The sequence below is a fragment of the Heloderma suspectum genome, chromosome 6 (assembly GCF_057233095.1).
Source record: "Heloderma suspectum isolate Gila_16-S chromosome 6, 16-S_ref, whole genome shotgun sequence".
NCBI lineage: Eukaryota > Metazoa > Chordata > Lepidosauria > Squamata > Helodermatidae > Heloderma > Heloderma suspectum.
The window spans coordinates 46,812,226-46,834,943 of record NC_139463.1 but is presented as its reverse complement, the minus strand read 5'-3'; the positions used below and the strand labels follow the sequence as shown (position 1 = coordinate 46,834,943).

At 48.4% G+C, this 22,718-nt stretch overlaps 1 protein-coding gene across 4 annotated transcripts in view; it reads left to right on the top strand.

Moving 5' to 3' along the window:
• The window catches only part of RASSF2 (Ras association domain family member 2), a 46,426-nt gene that overhangs the window by 13,081 nt on the left and 10,627 nt on the right, over positions 1-22,718 (top strand). For 2 of the 4 annotated variants that reach the window (XM_084804191.1, XM_084804190.1), the window contains exons 2-8: positions 5,898-5,989; positions 8,219-8,294; positions 9,014-9,165; positions 14,198-14,286; positions 20,606-20,766; positions 21,967-22,068; positions 22,490-22,541. In XM_084804191.1, coding sequence (XP_084660317.1) covers positions 5,931-5,989; positions 8,219-8,294; positions 9,014-9,165; positions 14,198-14,286; positions 20,606-20,766; positions 21,967-22,068; positions 22,490-22,541 — 691 coding nt within the window. In that variant the 5' untranslated portion in view covers positions 5,898-5,930. Of the gene's footprint in view, positions 1-4,169; positions 4,305-5,136; positions 5,219-5,897; positions 5,990-8,218; positions 8,295-9,013; positions 9,166-14,197; positions 14,287-20,605; positions 20,767-21,966; positions 22,069-22,489; positions 22,542-22,718 lie in introns of those variants that run through there. The other 2 variants (XM_084804188.1, XM_084804189.1) reach the window with 2 other exon arrangements.

Sequence of the window (22,718 nt, the reverse complement as noted above, 5' to 3'; positions counted from 1 at the left end):
GGCATATCAAGACCCTCAAACTGGAAGATCAGTTCCCCCCACCAACAATAACAGAATACCGTTTGTCTTGTAGCCCGGCCCCTTCCTACTTAAGCCACACTCATTTTAGAACCACCCCTCCCATCTTTGGCTATGCCAAACATTTATGACATTGTAAAGTACCCTGAGCATGTACAGAGAGCATTTCCATCCTTGCTGAGCATCAGCAGTCTGTCCTCAGTTAAGGAGCAAGGCTTTCTTCCAGGGCGGGTACCCCAGCGGTCACCCAGGTGTGAAGTCTTTCTCTTCCTGGGAATTCTTGGGCCCTTCTTTCTCTGGAATTATGCACTGGCTATATTTCCTTTTGGTTGCCTTCTGTGAGCACAAACAGTGTGCCTGAAACTTGTTTTCCCCACATTTTATCATAGTTTTAGGAAGGAACATATAAAAACAGATGAAACAACTGTCATAGGACAACAGATTAATTCAAAACACTGATCATTATTTTATCTCTTTACACAGATATATATCCCACCCTTCCTCCAAGGGGCCTGGGCTGGCATCCATCCCCCACCCCATTTTATCCTCATAACAACCCTTTGAGGTAGATCAGGCTGAGAAAAAGTGGCTGGCTCAAGAACATCCAGTGACCTTTAGACCCAAGTGGGGAAATTGAACCCAGGCTTCCCCAGCCCCAGTCTGACATTCTAATCCAGGGATGGGGAACCTGAGGCCCTCTGGATGATGATGAGCTACAATTCCCATCACCCCTGATCACTTTTCTTGGCTGGCTGGAGCTGATGGGAGTTAGAATCCAGCAACATCTGGAAGACTACAGATTTCCACACCTGCTCCAGCCACTACACCAAGTCGGCTCTCCGAGCCTTTGGAAGGTACAGGATGCTCCTGGCAGACACCCACAAGCGCCTCTTGTTGCTGATAAGTGTAGTGGGGGTGGGGGGTGTACCAAGACATGACGTGGGGGCAGCGTCTCGGTCTTTGGACCACCAGTTCGCAGGATGCGTAAATAACATTTGGAGCCCCGTAGCACAAGGTATGGTGGTTGCCACTGGCTCAAATTGCTTTTAAAGGCAAATGGGACACACCTGTGACCCTCCAGGCCACTCCCCTGTGGATCTTACCAGTGGCAATTAGCTAAAAGGACCCTCCTGGTACACAGCGCCTGGTGTCAGAGATTCAGATGCTTGGGACAAGCGAAGCCAAGCACAGGTGACGGCCACCCGCCTTGCAAGCTGCATTTGGAAGCAGGGTGTTAGACTGGCCTTCCCCAAACGGGAGCCCTCCAGATGTGTTGGACTATAACTCCCAGCATCCCCTAGCCAGTTGGAGAAGGCTTTGCTAGGTAGACCACATGTCTACTCAGAAGGGCCAGGGTGATGTGGCGGTTAGAGCTTTGGACTGGGATTGGGGAGACACGGGTTCTAGTCTCCATGCGGCCATGAAGCTCACTGGATGACTTTGGGCCAATCACTGGTGCTCAGCCTAGCTGACCTCACAGGGTTGTTGCGAGGGCACAGTGGAGAGGAGGAGGAACATGCCTTGGATTCCTTGGAAGAAAAGGAGGGATGTAAATACAACAAATAAATCAGTCAGCCAGTCCCATTGAATTCCATGGGGCTTTACTCCCAGCTTGCAGCCTAAATGAGTCTTCGGTGTGATCCTCTTCCTATGTCCATGTTTTGGTTCCAAAATGGGATCTTTGGGGAGATGCTTGTTTGCAAGTCAGGCTCTGCTCTTCCCTCCTAATGGTTAAAGTGGATGCTGGCCGTGCTTACTGCAAACAGAATTCCTGGAGTCTCAGTAGAACATCTGGAAGAGGGTGGGAGCTTAGCTGCTTCTGCTGGGAAATGTATCCGGGAATTGCAGAGGAATTACTTTCAAGGCGTGTTTGGGTGGGATGTGTGAGCTGAGTGTTTTTTGGGTTTTTTTAGAAGAGGGTGGGAGAATGGAGTGGGGCATCCTGCTGTTGCAGGCTCTGGGCCTCGTTGCGCCCACGGGAAGCAGAAAAGCAGAATTCCTGAATTCTTTGAGGACTTACTGTGATGTGAGAATGCACCCTCTACTTGCCAGAACTTGATGACTGGGAAAAAGGAATACTGCCCTGCAAATGTTTGTCTCCTACCGCTGATAGATACCTTTGATTTCTATTAAAAGTGAGTCCCATGCCCAAGGATTTGCTGCTTTTCGGTCCATACGTGCAGTTCAGCTCCCCTCCACTCCCCTTTCCACCCTCCTCCTAAAGACAACACACAGCCCCGTCTAGCCCTAAACATGGGGCCAAGCCCGGCAGGAGGTGAGCGATCCACGATTAGGATCTCAGGCAGTTCATGCTTTGAGGATCAGGGCCATGGTGCTCTGGAGAGGGTGCTTAACCTCTTCCCCATGCAAGTCTGCTACTGAAGCTGCTGTTAGCACTGTGGTGGTGGTGAGGCACAGATGCTGTTGCTGTCTTTCCCTCCCTCCCTCAGCAAATGGCAGCTTTGGGAACGTGGAGGAAAGGGTTAAGCACCCTCTTCTCAGAGCACCGCTTTATCCATTTTCAGATTAGCAAACCCAAAATTGTGGGATGTCACATCAGACTTGCCTGTAGATGGAGGTTCATCCTCTTTGTTCCTTGGCAGCCTGACACGTCTGCTGCTCAGCCCCACGTTTTCCCAAGCCCCTTCTCTTCCTGGTCACCCTGCAGCATCTACCTTCCACCCTTTTACTCAGTCCTGTGCGATTTCCCCCCCTCCACCACCCCAGTCAAACTGTCCTTCCACTTCCTCCATAGAAGTTGAGCCGCTTTTCAGAGTTCCATGTCTGACTTTGTGGCCAAGCAGTTAGTGTGGATAATCTGTGACATCAGAGCAGGCACAGCCAATCTAAGCCTTTGCAGGGGCTTCTGGGTATGGAGTAGTATGCATGTGTAGAGCCAAGACATTGTGCAAGGGGTCCTGGGATGTGCCTCTTGGATCACACGACTTTTCATTTATTTACTTACTTTGTTCTTTTAAAGTGCCCTGTTGCCGAAGTGAGGCATCTCGCTCAAGGGGTGGATGTGGAAGGGGTGGAGGCAGCAGTTTGCCCCGGGCGTTCCTGGCCTCTGAGCTGGTGTCTCGGCGGTGGCAGCCCTTGCTTGTCGGTGGGCTGGGCTGGCAGGCTCTCTGGCCTAGTTGCCTTCTCCTGGAGTGTCACAGGTAGGAGTGCACGAAAGCCACTTACCTGGTCTCGCAGCTTGCTTCGCGGTGGGGGGGAGGCGCTTCGCTGCTCCCCCCGAAGTTCAGGCCGGGGGGGGGGAGGCTTCCCGCCTCGCCCGGCCGAAATTCAGGCCGGGGAGGAGGCTTCCCTCCTTGCCCGGCCGTGAAATAAAAAGTAAAAAAAAACAAAAAATGCCCCCGTGATAGGCTACGTGACGATTAACGTAGCCTATCACGGCTAGATCTGCAAAGTCAGCCGTGATAGGCTACGTTAATCGTCACGTAGCCTATCACGGGTGACTTAAAAAAAAAAAAACGCATACGCAAATGGCGGCCCCCATAGGGAGCCGCCATTCGCGTTCCTTATTTGGTCGCTGTAGTCTACGTAAATCTTTACGTAGACTACGGCGAAAATAAGGGCAATGCAAATAGCGTTGCCCTTATTTTCGCCGTAGTCTACGTAATCTTTACGTAGACTACAGTGACCAAATAAGGAACGGGAATGGCGGCTCCCTAGGGGGGCCGCCATTAGCCGAACGCGCTTTTTTTTTTTTAAGGTCACCCGTGATAGGCTACGTGACGATTTACGTAGCCTATCACGGCTGACTTTGCAAATCTAGCCATGATAGGCTACGTTAATCGTCACGTAGCCTATCACGGGGACGTTTTTTTTTTTTTTTACTTTTATTGGAATGGGACATTCGGGAAAGGTAAGTCCCGTCCCGGGGGGGGGCGGGGGGCGGAGAATTTCTCCCCGAAACTACTTCGGGGGGCCGAACACGTTGGCACTCGGCCCCCCAAAGTTTCGGGGAGAAATTCTCCCCCATCCCTAGTCACAGGCAGCCCTTGACTGAGCAAGCGGGCAGAGCGGCAGCAGGCCCAAGCCATGCATGTTCAGCAAGCGCCATGTGTGCACATGCACGGGGATTGCTTTGCTCATGCGATGCATGCTGGCGCTGCTGCTGCTTTGCAGCATCTGTGGGAGTGGCCAGTGTGCAGGCAGCTGGCGGAGCAGGGAGAGAGAGGCAGGGAGGTCTCGGAGGGCCGTGTGGCCTGCCTTACGGCCCCCAAATTAGCTGCTGCCGTTGATGTAGCGGAGGATGCTGTCCTGTCGCCAGAGTTGAAGTAAGTTTCAACTGATGATCCAGTTGGCTTCTGCCTGTGTGTGTGTGTGTGTGTGAGTGTGAGGGAGGGAGGCAGCATTTATCTGTAGCCTCATGCAGCAAATCCTGGCTGGCCTTGATGCCCCAAAAGCATCTAAGCTAGGCAGAAGGAAACACACCGTAAAGTGGCCCTGATACCTGCACTGTAGGGGTGGTTATGAAACCAAGTAAAAAGAGGAAGGAAATGCAGAGTTTAGACAGCCGTTCTGCTGGTAGGTTGCGATATTATTAGTGTTTCTGCTTTGCTCTCCCCCCCACCTCTTTTTGGAGAACAATATCTCGCGGATGCAACGTCGGCTTCCTGCTTTGTGTCTTCGAAAATAGCAGGCCTCTGCCTTGTGGACACCTGTTGGTTTGCGGACGCCAAGACAGAGCATTGCTGCAAGAGGCTATGTCCAGAGCTCTGCATGTGCTGCAGTCCCCTGGGAGCAGGGGGAACGTGTCCAATGTAGTATTGCAGCGAACAGAACTCGGCGTTTAAGAACCTCCCCTTGCCATTTTGCAAATGAAGAGAACACATTTCTAGCCCTCATGGCTGCAAAAACTTGGAATTGTGTGGGCGATGGCTGGTGAACTTTCCGAAGCCAGATGGAGACTTCCGGTGCTTGGGGGCAAGGGCTCTGCTGCTCTGTGTGGCCCTTTTCCCCTGCTCAGTGATGGCAGAACCAGAACAAATTGTGCAGCGTTATTTCAATAGGCAGAGCACATTGTGGAAAATAAGAGGAACTGCCCAATGGGCGTAATCTTGAGAATGTGTCTAGGTTGCAGAATTCAGCTTTTCTTTGCACAGTTTTTTGTTCTTCACATCCCACATCCAGGCAATCCAAATTCTGCATCAAGGAAAGCAAATTCTACAACCAGTCTAGAATATGCAAAGTAAGCACGTTTTGCACAACTCATTTGCAGTTTGGCATCATTCTTGTTCTGCACCTCGGGGGTGGGGGGAATGCCGCTCTTATGGCCCCCAGAGTGTTGAGCCCAGAGACTGCTGAACCAGGTATTTTATCTATACATTTTCAGGCATATCTTCCCCCCTCTCATGGTGAGCAGCTTGCTTTATTTTTCAGAATAGAAGATGGGATTCTCAGAAAGACAAATTCTGTGCTCAGTGCCATGTTCTGTGGCTTTTCTATTTCTCTGGGGAATTGCAGCAGATGTGCAGACCGGATCACATCTCCTGTAGCTGAAGGGTCAGCAGCTGCGGCCCTGGGCTGAGCTGGGCCTGGAGCTTGACTTGCCCTAGTTGCCAGCCAAGAGGAACAAGAGCTGTGAAGGAAGTTCTGTAGCGTACGGAAGTTGACAGCAGGCAACTTTCGGGGAGTGCACAGGTGCTGGCCCCCTGCCCCTTGCTTGTTTCTTGGAGCAGCCCATCAGAAGAAAGGCTGGGTCTTCCCCTCTCCTGAACCATTTGACTTTTCTATTATAGCCCATGTATCCAAAGTTTGCAAATTGCCATTGAAACAAATGACCTCTAGATCAGAATGTTCTTTTCCCTTATCTAAGAAAAGGAAGAAGAAAAGCACAATAAAGCAGCCTTTTCCTTCTTTACACACAGGCCTCTGTTCCTAATGAAAGGCCCTTCTCAAGGATGGACTACATCAGTGAGACCTCCCTGGTCCCTTGTGGGCAAGACAAATGCATCTCAAAGTAAGTCGGTGGCCGGTGTGCAGGTGTGTGGAGAGAGTGGGCACAGGTGAAATGAGGACAGCAATATAGCCAGGTGTTTTTAGCCTCCTGACAGCATCCTTCCCCAGCCTTGTGCCCGCTTGGGGTGTGAGACTACAATTCCCGTCATCCCTGCCCAACATCTGGCCCAGCACATCTGGAGGGCACCAGGTGGGGGAAGGCTGCCCTACAGGAAGAAGGCCAGGTCGCGCACACACCTTTCTGATAGGAAAATGAACTGTTTGGTCTGAGAGGTGGCTTCCACACAGAGTTTGGCAGAGCCCCGGCAGTTCTCGGAAGCTTACAGGGGCTCTTGCTGGGCAGGGCAGTGATGCCAGATGCACGTCCCTGGATGGAAGCTGATGCACAGCTGTTGACCTCAGCTGGAACACAGGAAGCTGCCTCATCCTGAGTCAGACCCTAGCCCAGTAGTGTCGACACTGACCGGCAGCAAGGACTCTCCAGGGTTTCAGGCAGGATTCTCTCCTAGCCCTGCCTGGAGATGCTGGGGATCGAGCCTGGGCCCTCTACATGGAAGGCAGGCGCTCTAGCGCTGAGCTACAGCGATAGCCCCTCATGCAGCGAGCGCATGCCGGGGAATGGAAACTTGTTCGTGGGGCTGAGGATGTCATCGGTGCCCACAGAGCCACAGCTTTGGCTGGTGGGCAAAGGATCTGTGCCTGAGGTGTTCTCTGTAGCACCCGTGGGCTCCAAGCCAGAGCCCAGGGCCACCTCAGCAGACGCATCCACACAGAAGGCAGAAGAGCTGAAGGCCACTGGCTGAGGCAAAGGAGCTGGAGCTGGGTTCCAGGAAGATGTTCTAATTCAGGGGCAGGGAGAAGGCACATCAGGATCTACCGGTAGATCCCTGGGTGATTAGCAGTAGATTGTCAAGGATTTCTGACCCCCAGTTGTTTAACAATAGCAGCAACAAAACAACCTGCCTCCCAGAGTATACTGCTAAAATGAAGAAAGCTTGGGGAACCAGGCTTTGGTGTGGAGAGACTGGGAGATCCGTTTGGTTCTGGGACGCAAAATAATTCCTAAGCTCAGAATCCTTTACTTTTAAATGTATGATTTTGCACCAGGCTCCAGGGGATGGATCTCTGGGCTTTAGGGAAAAAACAAAGTAGATCCCACAAGCCTGAAATCTTCTCATCCCTGCTCTAATTGTAATGTAAAGCGGCTGCGATGTACTTCTTAAAAACAGAAAACAAAATCTAGCTCCCCTGCCAAAATGGCTCTTGCTCCTAAAGGGACCTCTTTGGCTGATTTTCTCCGGCCTGATTAGAATCATAGAATAGTAGGGTTGGAAGGGGCCTACAAGGCCATCGAGGGTCCATTAGGGTCCATTCGTCATTAGCATGAGCCTAAAAATGTATCGCATGAATAAGACCAATATGCAGAGGACACAAGTTTCCAAAGACACCACAGGGCAGTGGGATTGGCGGGGTCTCCCCATGGAGGGTTCACATGGTTGCTGCTACGGAGTGCACTGAAGAGCCCTTGAAAAGAAGAAGGAACTGAGGATGCACAAACAAACACAACAAAAGGAGGGCTCCTAAAATGGGCAAAGATGCCAGTGGACATTAGAAGGGTGTGCCAGACTGTATCTCTGCAGCAGAATTTCTCTGGAGTGCTGGATTTCCAGGGCTCACCCAAGTCATTTTGCTGCCCCAAGCAGCTCCTGTGCCCAACTCCAAGCTGCCTCACTCCTGCTGTTAGTGTTTGGGTTGTGTGATGTGGCCTTGAGCATGGCTAGAGAAGGAAGTCTACATGTGGGGTTGGAGAGATGGTGGGTCCCCGGAATGTGGCTCCATGGGGGCTCTGGGATGTCAGAATGCTGCATGTAGGTCCTGGATCTTGCTCACCAGAAGAGAGGTGCCCATTTTCCGTTTGCTCCCTTCTTCTTCCCCCCTCCTATCTTTTATTATGAATTTTCACAAAACAAAACAAACTGAAAATATTACAAAACCTAAAAAAAGAACGAAATAAAAATACAATGGCATGTTCAAAAATCCTCAGTCCTTATAATATTGCAATATTCGAGAAAGAAAAAGGGAAAAAATAGATTACACATAAACTTCAGTAAAAGCAGACCAGATATCCGCATATTAGTCCATTTGCAAGTTACGCCTATATACCACTCTTTCAAATGTCACTAGTGTTAAATCTTCAGTTCACTGCATTTGCCCCCTTCTAACCTTCTAGAAATGAACTCTTGTTACACTTGAAGACCTACAACTTATACTATGAAGGTCAGAACTTGCAGCTACGGCACAGAGAGGTAAGAAAGAGATTCGCCTTCCGGAGACAAATGGAACAGGATGTTATGGCTGGGGAGGTCGTAATGCATGCTAGAAAAAAATTAAACACTGTGCCCAGGCAATCGGAACTCTGCACCCCAAAAAGGCAGACTTCTTCAACCCATGTAAATTATGAAAAAATAGCAGATGTGGATTATTTTTCTTTGACTTTTAACGTTTTAGCAAGGAACTAAAAACATTGTAACAACAACCTGCGCAAGCTCCGTGTGAAGGAGCCCAGTATCTCTCATGCTTGTTTCTCAGTCAGAACAATTCCCTTGCACAAGGGGGAGGGCCTGTAGCTCCGTGGGGTAGAGCCCCTGCTTTCCATGCAGAAGGTCCCGGGATTCCCTCCCCAGCATCTCCGGTGGGGCTGGGAAAGATCCCTGTCTGAATCCCAGGAGAGCCACCGGCGGTCCATGTCGACAATACTGTGCTAGGTGGAGAGGAAGGGTCTGACTTGTTATGAGGCAGCGGCCTGTGGACTGACTGGTTGACGTGATTCGTGCCCTGCCTTTATACCAAGAAACATGGCACTCCAGGCGGCTTACGGGCATAAATGCAACTTGATTACTATAATGAACACAGTTCCTATGACCATGGGGTGGGTGGCGCTTTGTGTGGTATCCTTGTAGCAGGCTGGTTTCTGAACCATTCACAAGTGTTTCTCTCTCTCTCTCTCTCTCTCTGTGCCCTGCAGGAAGAAGGGGAATTCATTGTGGAGGGCTTGCTTAACATCTCCTGGGGGTTGCGCCGGCCAATCCGCTTGCAAATGCAGGATGACAACCAGCGCATCCGCCCCCCTCCGTCCTCCTCCTCCTGGCACTCTGGCTGCAACCTGGGGGCACGCGGGTCAGTACAAAACCCAGTCTGTGCGTGTTTGCCATGGCTCAGGCCCTCGCAGAGGCTAACTACGCATTGCTGTTTTATTGTTTTAGATTTTAAATTGGTCTTAGCTAGCTTAGGACACAATCCTATGCAAGTTTAGACAGAGAAAAGGCCTACAACTCCCAGCATTCCCCAGCCAGCAAGGCTGGCTGGGGAATGCTGGGAGTTGTAGGCCTTTTCTCTGTCTAAACATGCATAGGATTGCACCCTTAAGGATTTAATATGTTTTTAGCTATTTAAATCATTTATTGTTTTACACTGTTTAAACTGGTTTTATCTGTACACTGCCCTGAGATCCTAATGATATAGGGCGGGATACAAATGTTGTAAATAAATAAATAAATTGTGCACAAACGGGTGTGGCCAAGCACCAACACCCTTGTTGTTCAAAGGAAAGCGGACCGGGGAGTAGCGGTTCTCTGCTCTAAGTCCCACCTCCATCAGCTTTTCTCTCCATCGGGTTCCAGTTGAGTTTTGCAAGGAAAGATGCATGTATGGACCCTGTGTGAGATCGGGGAACAACATTTGAGGGGGGCACAACTTGGAGTGGGAAAACAGCAGGTGGAGGAAGGGTTCAGCACCCGCTCCTGCTTTTCACTTGTGATCACGTTGCCCTGAAGCTGCTTTTCCTCTAACATATGGGGTGTTGAACATCTTTCAGCCCAAGGGCCAAATTCCATTTTGGAGAAGCTCGAGGGTGGGGGCGCATTCCATTGGGAGGGCATGTGCATGTAAAACGAAGTTGGCACCTGAGCTGTGGGACAGAACTCCATATATACAGCAGCAGGGGTTGGATTTGCCGCTTCTGTTTCTGGAGAAACAGAACATTGCACTGAAAATTCACCAAATCTGCAGTTGTAATAACTTGGTGCATTTTAAGTTCCTTGCACAACTGTTTTGATTATCCCTGTTCCCCCACTTGCCATCATTGACTTGACGAAGGTTTGGGCCTTGTGTAACCCTGGTAAGATGGGTGAAGGAAGATAACACCGAGGTGTGTGGAAACAGATGAGTACTAAATGGTGTGTGTGTGGTGGTGCGGGGCGGAATCATGGAACTTAATACAAATAAAACAGTGAAAATATCATTGTTTTCCTGAATACTTGGTTAGAATTATGCTTGGTTCTAGGATTGCTGGAGCAGGGTTTAAGTCCTACCTCTGCTGGGAACCCATTTGGCTTATCCTAGTGATGATTTTGAATGAGAGTGGAGCAAGCCAGAGTTTCTCCCTTCTCTTGTTCCTCCCCTCTTTTCCCTGCCCTCCTTGGACAGAAAATAACATGCAGCCAGGTACAACAACAGGGGGGCCGCGGTGGCTTAGTGGTTAAGACGCTGAACTGCAGACTGGAAGGTCGGCAGGTCAGCAGTTCGAGACCCGAGTGCTGTGTGACAGAGTGAGCTCCCGTCTTCAGTCCCAGCTTCTGCCAACCTAGCAGTTCGAAAGCAAGAAATTGCAAGTAGATAAATAGGTACTGCCTCGGCGGGAAAGGTAACAACATTCCCTGCACCTCGGTGTTCAGTCATGCCGGCCACATGACCACGGAAGCGTCTTCGGACAGCGCTGGCTCTTCGGCTTAGAAACGGGGATGAGCACCGCACCCTAGAGTCGGACACGACTGGTTGGGGACACCTTTACCTTTTTAGGTACAACAACAGAGCTGTCTGTATCTGCAGTTTCCCGGATCACACTTTCAGCTTGGGAATCATAAAATACACAGACCAGACAGTCTGAGCACCTGTGGCATCACTGGCTCGATTCCTTCTGCTTGTGGAACACTATAATCTACATGATCACAGGTTGCAGGATGAATAAGAGTTTCCTAAGGAAAACATTACAGTAAGGATGGCATTAGAGCTTCTCCAAAAGGAAAAGGAGACGTTGGGAATTGCTCAGTAAATTCTGGTCTTGCGAGAGTCTGCTGCCTGCTGCTGCTAACGTGGCACAGGTTTGTTCTGGTACACATGGTGCAAATCGCAGTGGTAGAATTCTGGATGGTACCACGACAGACTGTGGGTGGAGTGATTGTGTGTTTGAACTATCCCCACATTTAAATAAAGCTCCTTGTCTGTAGAAAATCAGCACATCTTTGAGAAAGATTAGCACAGCCTTCTCTTTATATCTGGAGTGGGCAACTTGTGGCCCTCCAGATGTTTTGGCCTACAACTCCCAACCGCCCTAGCCAACACAGCCAATGGTGAGACATGGTGGGAGTTGTAGGCCAAAACATCTGGAGGGCCAAAAGTCCCCACCTCTGCTTTATAAGTTAGTTGCAGGGGCGGGGGGAGCCTCTGTTCTATGTGCTAGCTTAATTTTACATGCGAGAGGGTGTTCCTAAACACTGAAGCACCCACACCTGATTCTATCCGTTTCCTGCATAATGTGTTGAATTAAGTCAATGCTGATGTTATGTATATAAATTAGTGCCTGAAGTGGGGACGCCCAGAAGATCACACTTCTGGGCTACTTCCCTGGACAGAAAAAATGCATTTTGCCTCTTTTCCCCTAGTCCTGGAAGTAGCCACTGCGGGTCCCTGCTTTAGACATTACGCATGAGTCAGCTCCTTGTACTAACATTTACCCTGCATGGGTTAGCCAGTAAGTCTGCACTGGATCTTAATCAGAAGGCAGAAAGTCAAATTCAGACCCTCTCTTGGCTACAAAGCCTTCTCAGGGCTGAAGCAGACATCATAAGGAGCGCCCTGATATTTTCCTCCCAATATATGTGTTTTACCCCAAAGTGGCTTTCGCAGACAGCCAGTCTGAACAAAGAAAGGACAGACAGGCAGGGATTATTTAACTGCTTTTCCCACAAGTCATCTTTCCCCTTAGGTTCCCCCCCCCTGCGCTTTTTCACCTGTGCGATAAAAAGATCCAGGGGTACCTACAGTATCTGTGGGGGTAAGCCGTAATGACACACAAGACCAGTGAATAGTTTGCAAGCATCTAGGACAAGTGGGTGCACACCACATCTGTCCCTTGGATGGACACAGCTGGGAGCCCTATGTAAACTGGGGGAAGGGTCAGTCTGATTCTAGTCTGTTCCAGTTTCACATGCGTTTATTTGTAAGTCTGTTCCATTTTGTTTCCACATCAAACTGCGAATTTAAAAAAATGCTCCAAATGTTGCATTATTTAACATACATAACATCCTTTGAATGGATGCTTATTTGGCCATCTGGTCCACTTTTGTTGAAACTTATGTATACTTACTAGGAAGTTGTATTTTCATATATATACATTTCATATGTATTCATTGATATGGAGACAGAGATATAAAATCTATGTATGTATATATTCTTCCCTCTATTTTTCCTCTTGGTTTTATTTTTTGGGTGAACTTTTGCAATAAAAAAATGAATTAAAAAACCCACTTTCCCCCACAAAATATGCATGTTTGTACACATTTTATCCAAAACTACACATTTGTATATACATTTTGGAACTTTTCTTGAGCTGAGAATTATGTCACAATATTTGGAGAAGTGAGGAAAAAACATAAGGATAACTGCATTCTGATCTGCATAGGAACATAGGAAGCTGCCTTGTACCAAGTCAGATCAGTAGCCCATCTAGCCCAGTAATATTGGCACTTGACTGGCAGCAGCAGCTCTCCAGGGTTTCAGGCATGATTCTTCCCTAGCCCTACCTGGAGATGTCCAGGGATCAAACCTGGGACCTTCTGGTTGCAAAGCAGAGGCTGTACCACTGAGCTATGGCCCCAACCCTACGCATTTGCTCAGAAGGTGCAAATCAGGTCAGCTCATTTAAAAATGCGGATTGAATGAAATCCTTGAGCATTCCTAATGTAAAGGCAGAATTTATTTTTAAAATTAAGAGCACACTTTGGAGGCCGTTTTGATTCTGTGTTAGTGTAATAAGGAACAGAACAAAAATATGCCGAAAGATATACACTCTCTAAGAGAATGGTAGATAAAATGTGGGGTTTTGCGCTAATGGCTAAATTAACACGTCATGTAAGAACAAAAGAAAAAAAGATGGAAAAATTTATTGTAAACTGGTCTCCTTTTATTAATTTTTGTAAAACTAATACTTTATACCTAAATATAAAACTGTGTTTCTCAGTGGCTTAATTATAGTAACACAAAATGTTATATATTAAGATACTGGGCAGAGCCATCCTGGGACTTCTCAGACAGTGTCTGAGGAGCCATAGGATAGTGTGGACCCCCCCCACCTCCGCCCAGGCCGTAGACACAGGTACGACTTCAGGGGCGGGAATCTGAGGTGGGTGTTTCTGGGGGGCCTCCCTTGCAGGCACTGCAGAAGGCAACAGCATCCTCAGAAGAGGTCTGGAAGAGTGAAAAGGGGCCTTCCGGTGGGTGAGGAGGAAAGGCCTGGATCCACTCAAACCCAGAGCTTCTTCATCACCATCACCACTGACTGCCTGGAAAGTCAGCTAGATGGGCTGAAAGGACCATCCAGCTGAAAACTCCTGAGGTGGAGGAGCGGGAGGCTGAAAACGCCTCTACCCTCCTGCTGCCCTGCTGCTTTGCTCATGCTAGCAGGGCTTTGGATGGACAGAGGGCTCCGAGATCAGAGCCCTCTGTCTACGGCGCGACAGTCCCTTAGGACTGCGATCGAGGTATATTGTTACGTTAAATAATGAATAAGAATTTCTGTAAAAAAGAGCAAGAAGAAAATGTGAAAGATGGCCTCTGTCCTCACTGGCTGCAAGTCAGTACTTTCCCTTTAATCCCTGGCAAGTTCTCACACTACCCTATCTCAAAAAGGGAGCTACACTGAGATTTTTATACTTTGCAGGTGTATTTAAGCTGAATATATCACTTGACTGATCAACTAAAGGTTTTTTAATCAGTTGGCAGCAGCAGTCTCTTGTATCAGTAACAGTCTCTTGTATCAGTAACAGTCTCTTGTATCAATCCGTGCTTTTAGAAGACTTTTTAGAAGACTAAGAATTCCTGTAGATTTTTTCCTAAGCCCTGAGTTCTGATTCTTTCTCTCTTTCATGCTTAGGTCTGTCATAAAACCCACAACCTTACCAAATATTCTGGTAACAGACACAGAGCCCTCGTCGGACGGTGATGGCACTGATGGAGCAATCGGTAAGGCAGGGGAAGTGAGGCAGGGGTACCTGGGGTGGGGGGGATTTCTTGCCGAAAGTTGAGAATCTGCAGCTGTGGGCTCTCCTTGCGTTATTTCTGTAATAACTGAAAATGATAATATCTATAATAGTATGCATGATAATATAACAATGGAAAATGTAATAAATCAATTTCTGAAAGGCACAGCTGTGCTTCTGGGAGCTAAATCTGTGCTAAAACTCTCATTATTCTCTGGCAAAAGCGTTGCATCGAGAAACGGGACTGAGGGGTAGATGGGGGGTGAGAGTGGGACAGGGCTAGGTGCAGAGCAGCTGTCCTGGGGGCCCCCGTTGCATTCTATGTGACATAGTCAGAAGGCTGCTGGCCCCAGATGTTTTGATGACCGCAACCACCCAGTGGCATCCCATAGAAGTGAATGGTTCCCCAGAAGCCCTGGGGCGGGGGATTTTACCATCACTCTGGGAGGGAGGGAGGGCACGGTGCACATTCTGTGGGTTTAAAACGTCCTGCAACTTTTTCACGGTGCAGCAGTTGCCATCTGAGTGGACAGCGCAACTTTGTTTCTCTCCCTCTCTTGTAGTCCTAGATCCTGGGGATCAGCCAATGAAACTGAGGGCCAGGTGGCATGTTATGCTCGATGTGTAGCTTGCAGCTACACTGCTGCCTTTTCCATAATGAATTCCGGGGCAGGGTGGGGAGATGGTTACCTGGGCTGCCCTGTCCGTGGGGGGGACAGTTTATGCCATGTCTTGGCTGGCTGGAGGCCTGTGCTTGGCTACTGTGGGGAACAAGAGTCTGGATGAGATCTGGGCCTTTGGTCTGGCCCAGCAGAGCTCTCCCGATGTTCTGAGGCATTCACGTGAGCAGCATAAAAAACAGCCTCCCCCCCGCCACACACATGCAAAGTGGGCAGTGGTATGGAGGACTGAGCCTTGTTCTGCTTCCCCCTGGCAACGGAGCCCTTCTCTCTCTAAAACGGGCATAGCAGAAGTCATTGTTAAGCAGCGTTGCCATGGAGAAATAAACATTTCCACAGTGAGTTTGCTCTCTCACCATCCCTGCGTAAGCAGAGATCGGCCTTCCCGTTTAAGAAAACAGAAAGCTACTTGCCGGGATTGGGGCTCAGGCCCATCTGAGGGGCGGCCAGCGCTTGCTTTAAAAACAACGAGGAAGCAAACCACTCCCTTCAGTCCCTCCTCAGTCACAGTTGCCGCATCAGTCCCACAGAACAAGAACCACAAAGTGAGTGAGGCAGTGGGTTTATTGGGACTACTGAATGTTTGACATGCTAGCTGTAAGCTTTTGAGTCACACAGGGCTCTTCATCAGGCTCTGTCTTCAGGAAAAAAGTATGCGTGTAAGCCCAATGTTGTTATAGCTGGGTCCAACATAGACCCATATTGGTCATTTGTACACTAGGGACAGTATTCTAAGCCCGCATAACCTGTCAGGAATTAGCATTGGGGCAAGTTAAGAATCACTGTGGATCTTTAAAGGTACACTTGCTGACATGCCAGTGTTTGTGCAAGAACAACAACTGTCCTGCTGCCCAGTGATATGTGTCTCCATCTTCCTCCTCTTCCATCAATGATATTCAGTGGCTGAATGTACTTTGCTATGTCATTTTGCAAGCCCAGGACCAATGAGAAGCTGCAAGGATTCCGGTCTGTCTGGCAGGCTGCCCTCACCAAGCCTCTGAGCAAGCCAGTTCCTGGCTTTTCATCTGCTGTCTTGAAAACAAGCTTAATTATTCCATACTACAAAAGAAAGCAGTGCGTAATTTAACTTGATTTCCACAACTGTCTATAGATTGTAGGGTATCTGCACCACTGTCCAAATTGAGCTCAGGCCAGGTATGCCTGTGGCTCACTCCTATTTACACCCTGGTATGTCCTATGAATGTTGTCAGAGCATTCATGTTAAGCAGGTCAATAGGGGGCATTATTTGAATGGGAGAAGCTCAGGTGCTCTGGGATCACCCTCTTCTTGTAAAGAACTGGCATCAGGGTGGTATATAGCCAAGAGGGCACAATCATCAGCATTGCAACAGGGCATCGGAGAGAAGCCTTACGGACACTGCGCACGTTGCAGGTTGCAGGGATCATGTGGAATGGTTCAATGGCCTTATGCCAGCTGGCGAGGCCGGGGCTTCTTCCTGCCTGCAGAGCCTGTGATCAGATTTCCTCCTTTCTGCCCCCTTCTGTCAAAACCTGGATTGTAAGCTCATTGGGACAGGGAACTTTATTCATTCATTTTTGATGTGTCGCATTTCCACCCCATCTTTGGATTGCTGATAGAACTAACAATAAAAATATATAATTAAAATGATAATTAGAACTAACACAATTTAAAATTAATCTAAGAAAGCCTCACAATCCATAATCAGAAGATGGAAAAACAGAGCAGTAAGGACTTAAATATCAGTAACAGAGGAGTAGGATGTAAGAAGTTCCGCCAAATTTTTCAAAATGCCTTTGCCATTCACCAAAAAGTGAGTAGCAGCTTGGCCAGGTGGACGTCCTTTGGAAGGGTGTTCCAAATTCTGGGTTCCCTACAGAAAAGGCACCTTTTATCGGGTCCACCCACCATACCTCTGGCTCAGCAGGACTTAAGGAGATCTCAGAGTTCAGGCAGGTTCATATGGGAGGAAGCGACGCTCAAGGAACTCTGGTCCTTGGCTGTTCAAAGTTTCAAAGGTCAACACCAGCACCTTAAGTTGGGCCTGGAAATAAATTGGTAAATGACACAAAGTCAGTACAATGCAATTTGATCTGCCACTTAAAATCCTGGCAGCTGCATTTCGTACCAGCTGAAGTTCTTGAACTGTCTTCGAGAGCAACCCTCACAGGGCGCGTTGCAATAATCAACCCTGGGACTGATTGGGGCAGGCATCCCCAACCTGGCGCCGGCTTCCCCAACCTGGCGCCCTCCAGACTTCAACTCCCATCAGCCTCTGCCAGCATGGGCACCAGTCAGGAATGCTGGGAGTTGTAGCCCAAAACAACTGGAGGACACCAGTTGGGGAAGGCTGGATAAGGACATGAATGATTTTTGATTCTTGCTTTGTTAAGTGTCAGGCAACGTAGGTTGCAGCTATCTTACCATCTCCCGATAGTTGCCTGTGACTTCCTTCCCACATCCTCTTCTCGTTTACTTCTCCCTCTCCTCCGCCTTGTGTCAAAACTGCCACCTCCTCCAGCCAGATATGGGGGTTGTTTTTAGCGGTTGCCAAGTCATTGAATGCAAACGGCAGAAATTATGTGTCCCCAGCATAAATTGCACGTACTCTGAAAACTGAGGGAGCTGCAAGAATGTAATGTAATCTGTTTCTATTGCAAACTGGGTGTGCGTGTGTCATTTCATTGTAAAACTCCCCTTAGCCCCACCCCTTTTCTCCCTACTTTTTGCCATTTGGGGAAAAATAATCTGCTCCAACTTTTTTGGTATTTGCATCTGTCAAAACGGCAACACTTCCGGAAATGCAGCAGCTCCCATTGTATACTTCTGAGGGCGCAATCCTATGCATGTTTAGAGAGAGAGAAAGTCCTACAACTTCCAGTATTCTTCAGCCAGCATAGCTGACTGGGGAATGCTGGGAGTTTAGGCCTTTTTTCTGTCTAAACCTGCATAGGATTGCACCCTAAATGGCTTTTCTCTCTTGAGTTCTTTGGAAGGAACTTTGGAAGGAATGTAGCTGTTTTTGTTTCTTGTGGCTGCCTTGAAAGGTTTCAGATCCGTGAGTCTGCAAGTAATGAGCTTGTGGGGTGTATGTGAAGTGGGTCGATTGCAGGGGGCTTACCCCGTTGGCGTATTTCTTTCCCCAAGCAGGCCAGATAAGAGGAGAAAAGAAGCACCTTCGAACTGCCTAGCAACTGCCTGGTGTGACCTTCCTTTTCTCCTTCCCACTAGGAAATTGGCTGTTAGACCTGAGTTCCAGAACCCACTTGACTGTGCAATTGACTGAGTGGCCAATCAGCCTCCTGTAGCCTAACATACCTCACTGGGTTGTTGTGAGCATAAAATAGGATAACATCCCTTCTCTGCCCTCCCACCACTGTCCTGAGCTCTCTGAAGGATGGATACAAATGTGATAAATATTTTATTTTTTAATGCATAATACTTACATACCACTTAATATAATAAAATCTCCAAGTGGTTAAAAATAGAGGGTGTCTGTATGACAGGGTGTGGCCTCCGGGTGCTGACGCTTGACTGAGGGGGTGGGAGCTTTCATGTGCTTCCTTAGACCAGTGTCGGTGGGGCGGTGAATCCACTCCGGGTTTCAGTCAGAACCAGTCAGAGCTCTAAAGGAGCTATCCAAGGTGCAAAGCACCTTGGATAGCTCCTTTAGAGCTCTGACTGGTTCTGACTGAAACCCGGAGCGCATTCATGGCCTCACTGACATCGGAGCCACCAGCCTCCACTGCCTCAGATGTCATGCCCTGAGCAGGAGTGCCCACGCCCAAGGAGAGAAGGCAGCTGAGGCCGTGGCAGGGAGCTGCCCGTGGCATACAAAGGGCCATGTGCATTTGAGCTGCCCATCGACCTAATGGAACGAATGCATACGAGTTCTTTTCTACCTCTGTGCTGTGGGCAGCCCATGGTAATGGGAGGACATTGACAACCCCAGGGTTTGAGGGTGACACCCCCAAGACCCGCCTTGGTCTCAATTCATGGTGTGCCATGTGCTGGGTGTTGTTTTTGTTTTATTTTTAAATTCCAGTCTGGCTTACTTTGGGTCTGAAACAGAAGTGGAGGCAGGAGGGTTGACGCATGGTGCAATCCAAAATTGAAGTGTGAGTCTAAGGAGCCCATTGCAAATGGATGAAGAGGGGTTTTGTTATATTCTGGATCCTTGCCAGGCATCCTGCAGGGGTTCTACAGCAGTGGGTCGTCCCCACCCCATTCTCATTGAACAGAATATGGCACCAGGAAAGACCCGTAAAGCTCCACCAGTCACCTTCTTTGGTCTGGCAAATTATGGGCAGTCCAGCTGTTCATTGTTGCAATGGGGCACAACAAATAAGATATCAGGGGGCTTGTGGTGATCAGCTATCAGTATCTAGTTGCATCATTTTTATTTTTGTTATTAGGCACAGGCTTGGAAAACAGGCCACCAAGAGTTAAGGACCCCCAAGTAGCACCTTCACAGCAATTTCAGTGTGTATAGAGATGGAAAGGCAAAAAAATAAAAATGAAAGGTATAGGTTACTATATATATATAAAGATGCTTGGACCGTATGTATGGACTATCAAGACGATCTGGGGAACTTCCAAATGACCCTAGAAATCTGAAACGTGTAACAAACTGTATCCAAGGCTACTAGAGAAAACTGGAAAATGGCACAGTTTTGATTTCTAGTAGTCAAAACATAGGACATGAACTTTATCTCACAATAGTGGCAGCATCCCAGCTCACAGCAAGCGAAACCACAAACAGAACGGAATGTTGCTTGTAGGAATGCCTTGGCTCAACCTTCTCCAACAGTCTTCCATGGCTGGGGGATGTTAGGAGTTGTATTTCTTTGGGAGATGTGTAGTGGCAACTAGGAATATTACCTGTACTTGCAGAATTCCAGATGCATTTGGGGTGCAGTCCTGTGCACGTTTAGACAACTATGCTGGCTGGGAAATGCTGAGAGTTGTAGGACTTTTTTTCTGTCTAAACGTGCATAGGGTTATGCCCCAAGTAGTATTTTCACAAAACAACATCATTGTACTCGTTCCTCATGTTTTCTCTTTTCCTTTCATGCTGCTGTTCTTCGTCGTCTCCTGCAGCCACCTATATTTAAAACCCATGTCAGTATTTGTGTGTGTGTTCAGACACGCAAGCCTGCCTTCACAGAAAACACAAACCTACTCTGCGTGGGTCTGTCTGCTTGTTACACCCCCTCCCCCCAGGAGAAAGAGTCCATGCAGCTGGTGGCAGCTCTGTGTTAAAATGCTTCTTTCCAGTGGAGAGACTTGTAAGCTGGTCTTAATTGCCTCTCTTCCTAGAAAGAAGAGGTTATTTGCCCCCTGGTTCAGAATGCCTGCTTGTGGGTTTCCCAGAAGCATTTGACTGCCCACTCATGGAAACAAGATGCTGGACTGGATGAACCTTTGGTTGATCCAGTAGGGCTCTTACTATGTCAGGGAGAGAAGAAGGAAATTGTGAACATGCATAGACCAGCGGGATGTGTGTGTGTGTGTGTGTGTTGCTGACCATGTGTTCATCCTATTCATATGATGGGATATGGTATCCTCTTTAGAAAACTTTTGCTTATGAGTATTTCGAATCTTTTTGTACAGTCGGGTTCATTTTAAAATCTCCATTTCAGATGACAAAGATCTCAAAGCCCAGCAAGAAGATGTGCCTCAGCTGATGCGGACACGGAGTGACGTCGGAGTGCGTCGCAGAGGGAATCTCCGCACACCAAGCGAACAGCGGCGGATCAAGCGCCACCGCTTCTCCATCAATGGGCATTTCTACAATCACAAAGTGAGCCTCCCGTCCCCTTCCGCAGATACGTTGCATATATCAGCAGAGCTCAGCTTGCATTTTTGCATAAAATTACAGAACACTGATGATAAGAATATGTAATTTGGTAATTAAAAAGTACCATAGCAGTTGTTCCAAACCATAATGACTCTTTCCCAGTTAATTCTAAAGTGTTTTTTTTCATGTCTACAGACCAACCGCTGGTTCATCATTCATTTTCTTCCCCATTTTTAATTTCTACAAAATTTCACACAACCACTCTTTCTGGTCTGGCACTGACCTGGTTCTCATGACATGAGAACCCACAGTGGGTTGTCATCCTTGTTTGTTTCAGGGTGGCTTGTCGTGACATCTGAACCCAGCACTGTTTTCTCAGCATGGTTTGTTAACACACGCTTTGAGAACCCATGGCTCGATGTTGGGTTTTTCAGGGTATTTGTTTTCAGAGTGGCTTGCCGTGTGGTACAAACCCTGCAGAGTGGCTTATGCATGGCTTGATGGAAAGGGCCACAGAACTGCTTGGCAAGAGCAGCGAGAAAGCGGCAAAAGCAGCGAAAAACCAGTCGCTCCTCGCGATCTCGCTAGTGCCTCCTCCCTTGCCATCTGCCCCTCCTCCAGTGCTTGACACCTGTCAATTTACTCTTCCAATTCAATGCCTCCCTAGCCAGTGACATCTCCCTTTGGGGAGATTTGCACAAATTTAACTTATTTTTTTCCCACTTCAGGGAGATTTATGCATATTCAACATTATTTGTTTTCACCTTTGGGGCGATTCGCACAAATTTCCTGGAAGGTGAAAAAAATAATGTTAAATATGTGCAATTCTCCCCGAAGGTGAAAAAAAATTCCACAAAAAACCCTCTACTCCGCTAATGAGTGCATGAGCAAAGTAGGCTGCTGAGGTTGTGCCACAAAGGCACCTGGGATATGTGCCAGGAGCAGGCAGGAGGACTAAAGGGGAAATAGGCCATGGCAAACCACAGCACACCTGATTGTCTGTCAGGAGTAACGTGGTGAGCAAGTGAATGACCAACCTGCCATGGCTTGTTTTCAGTGTGGCTTATCGTGACGTGCAATCCGGCCCATTCTGTTTTCCCTCAGGTCTGTGACTGCCCTGTCTTTCTCTGGTGCTATCAGATCCTCACTCTTTTGCGTATTCTGGTTATTCTTTATCCTGATGCATTTCTGTGCCTTCCCCAGACGTCTGTGTTCACACCAGCATATGGCTCCGTCACAAATGTCCGAATAAACAGCACAATGACGACTCCGCAAGTTCTGAAGCTGCTGCTCAACAAGTTTAAGGCATGTTTTGCTCTGACAACGTTGTCTCTTCTCATTGCTTATTTCTGCTTTGGGTGACACCAGAACCAGCCTGAGGCTCTTTGATGCCTGAGGTGGAAAATCGAAACGCTGCTTCCCTCTCCAAATGGCATCTCCCCCAGCCACACGCTGGGTCTCCCACTCAGCTGGAAATCAGCTGCCTGACACAACTGCCTCCTCTTTCCTCGGGCTGGGCTGGCTCGGGCCATTCTGTTTCACTGGGCGAAAAAACGAGTGGCACCAAATTGCAGCCTCAGTCAACAGAGACTGATTGGAGCCCAGTGAATGTATTACCTGACAGGCCCAATCCTAGCATGATTTGGACAAGAAGCTCTTTGGGAGTTGATCTAGATAAATAGTGTGTGTGTGTGTGACCTTTGTGATGCTCTTTTTCTGTTTTCAGATTGAAAACTCTGCAGAAGAATTTGCCCTGTACATCGTTCACACCAGTGGAGGTGAGCAACCGTGAGTGCGTCCTGCAGTCTTTCCGAACCTGGCGCCCTCCAGATGTGTTGGACGGTGACTCCCATAATTCCCTGCTAGCATGGCCAATGGGCATGCTGGCTGGGAACTATGGGTGTTGCTGCCCAACACATCTGGAGGGCACTGGATGAAGGCTGGTGTCTTGGCGT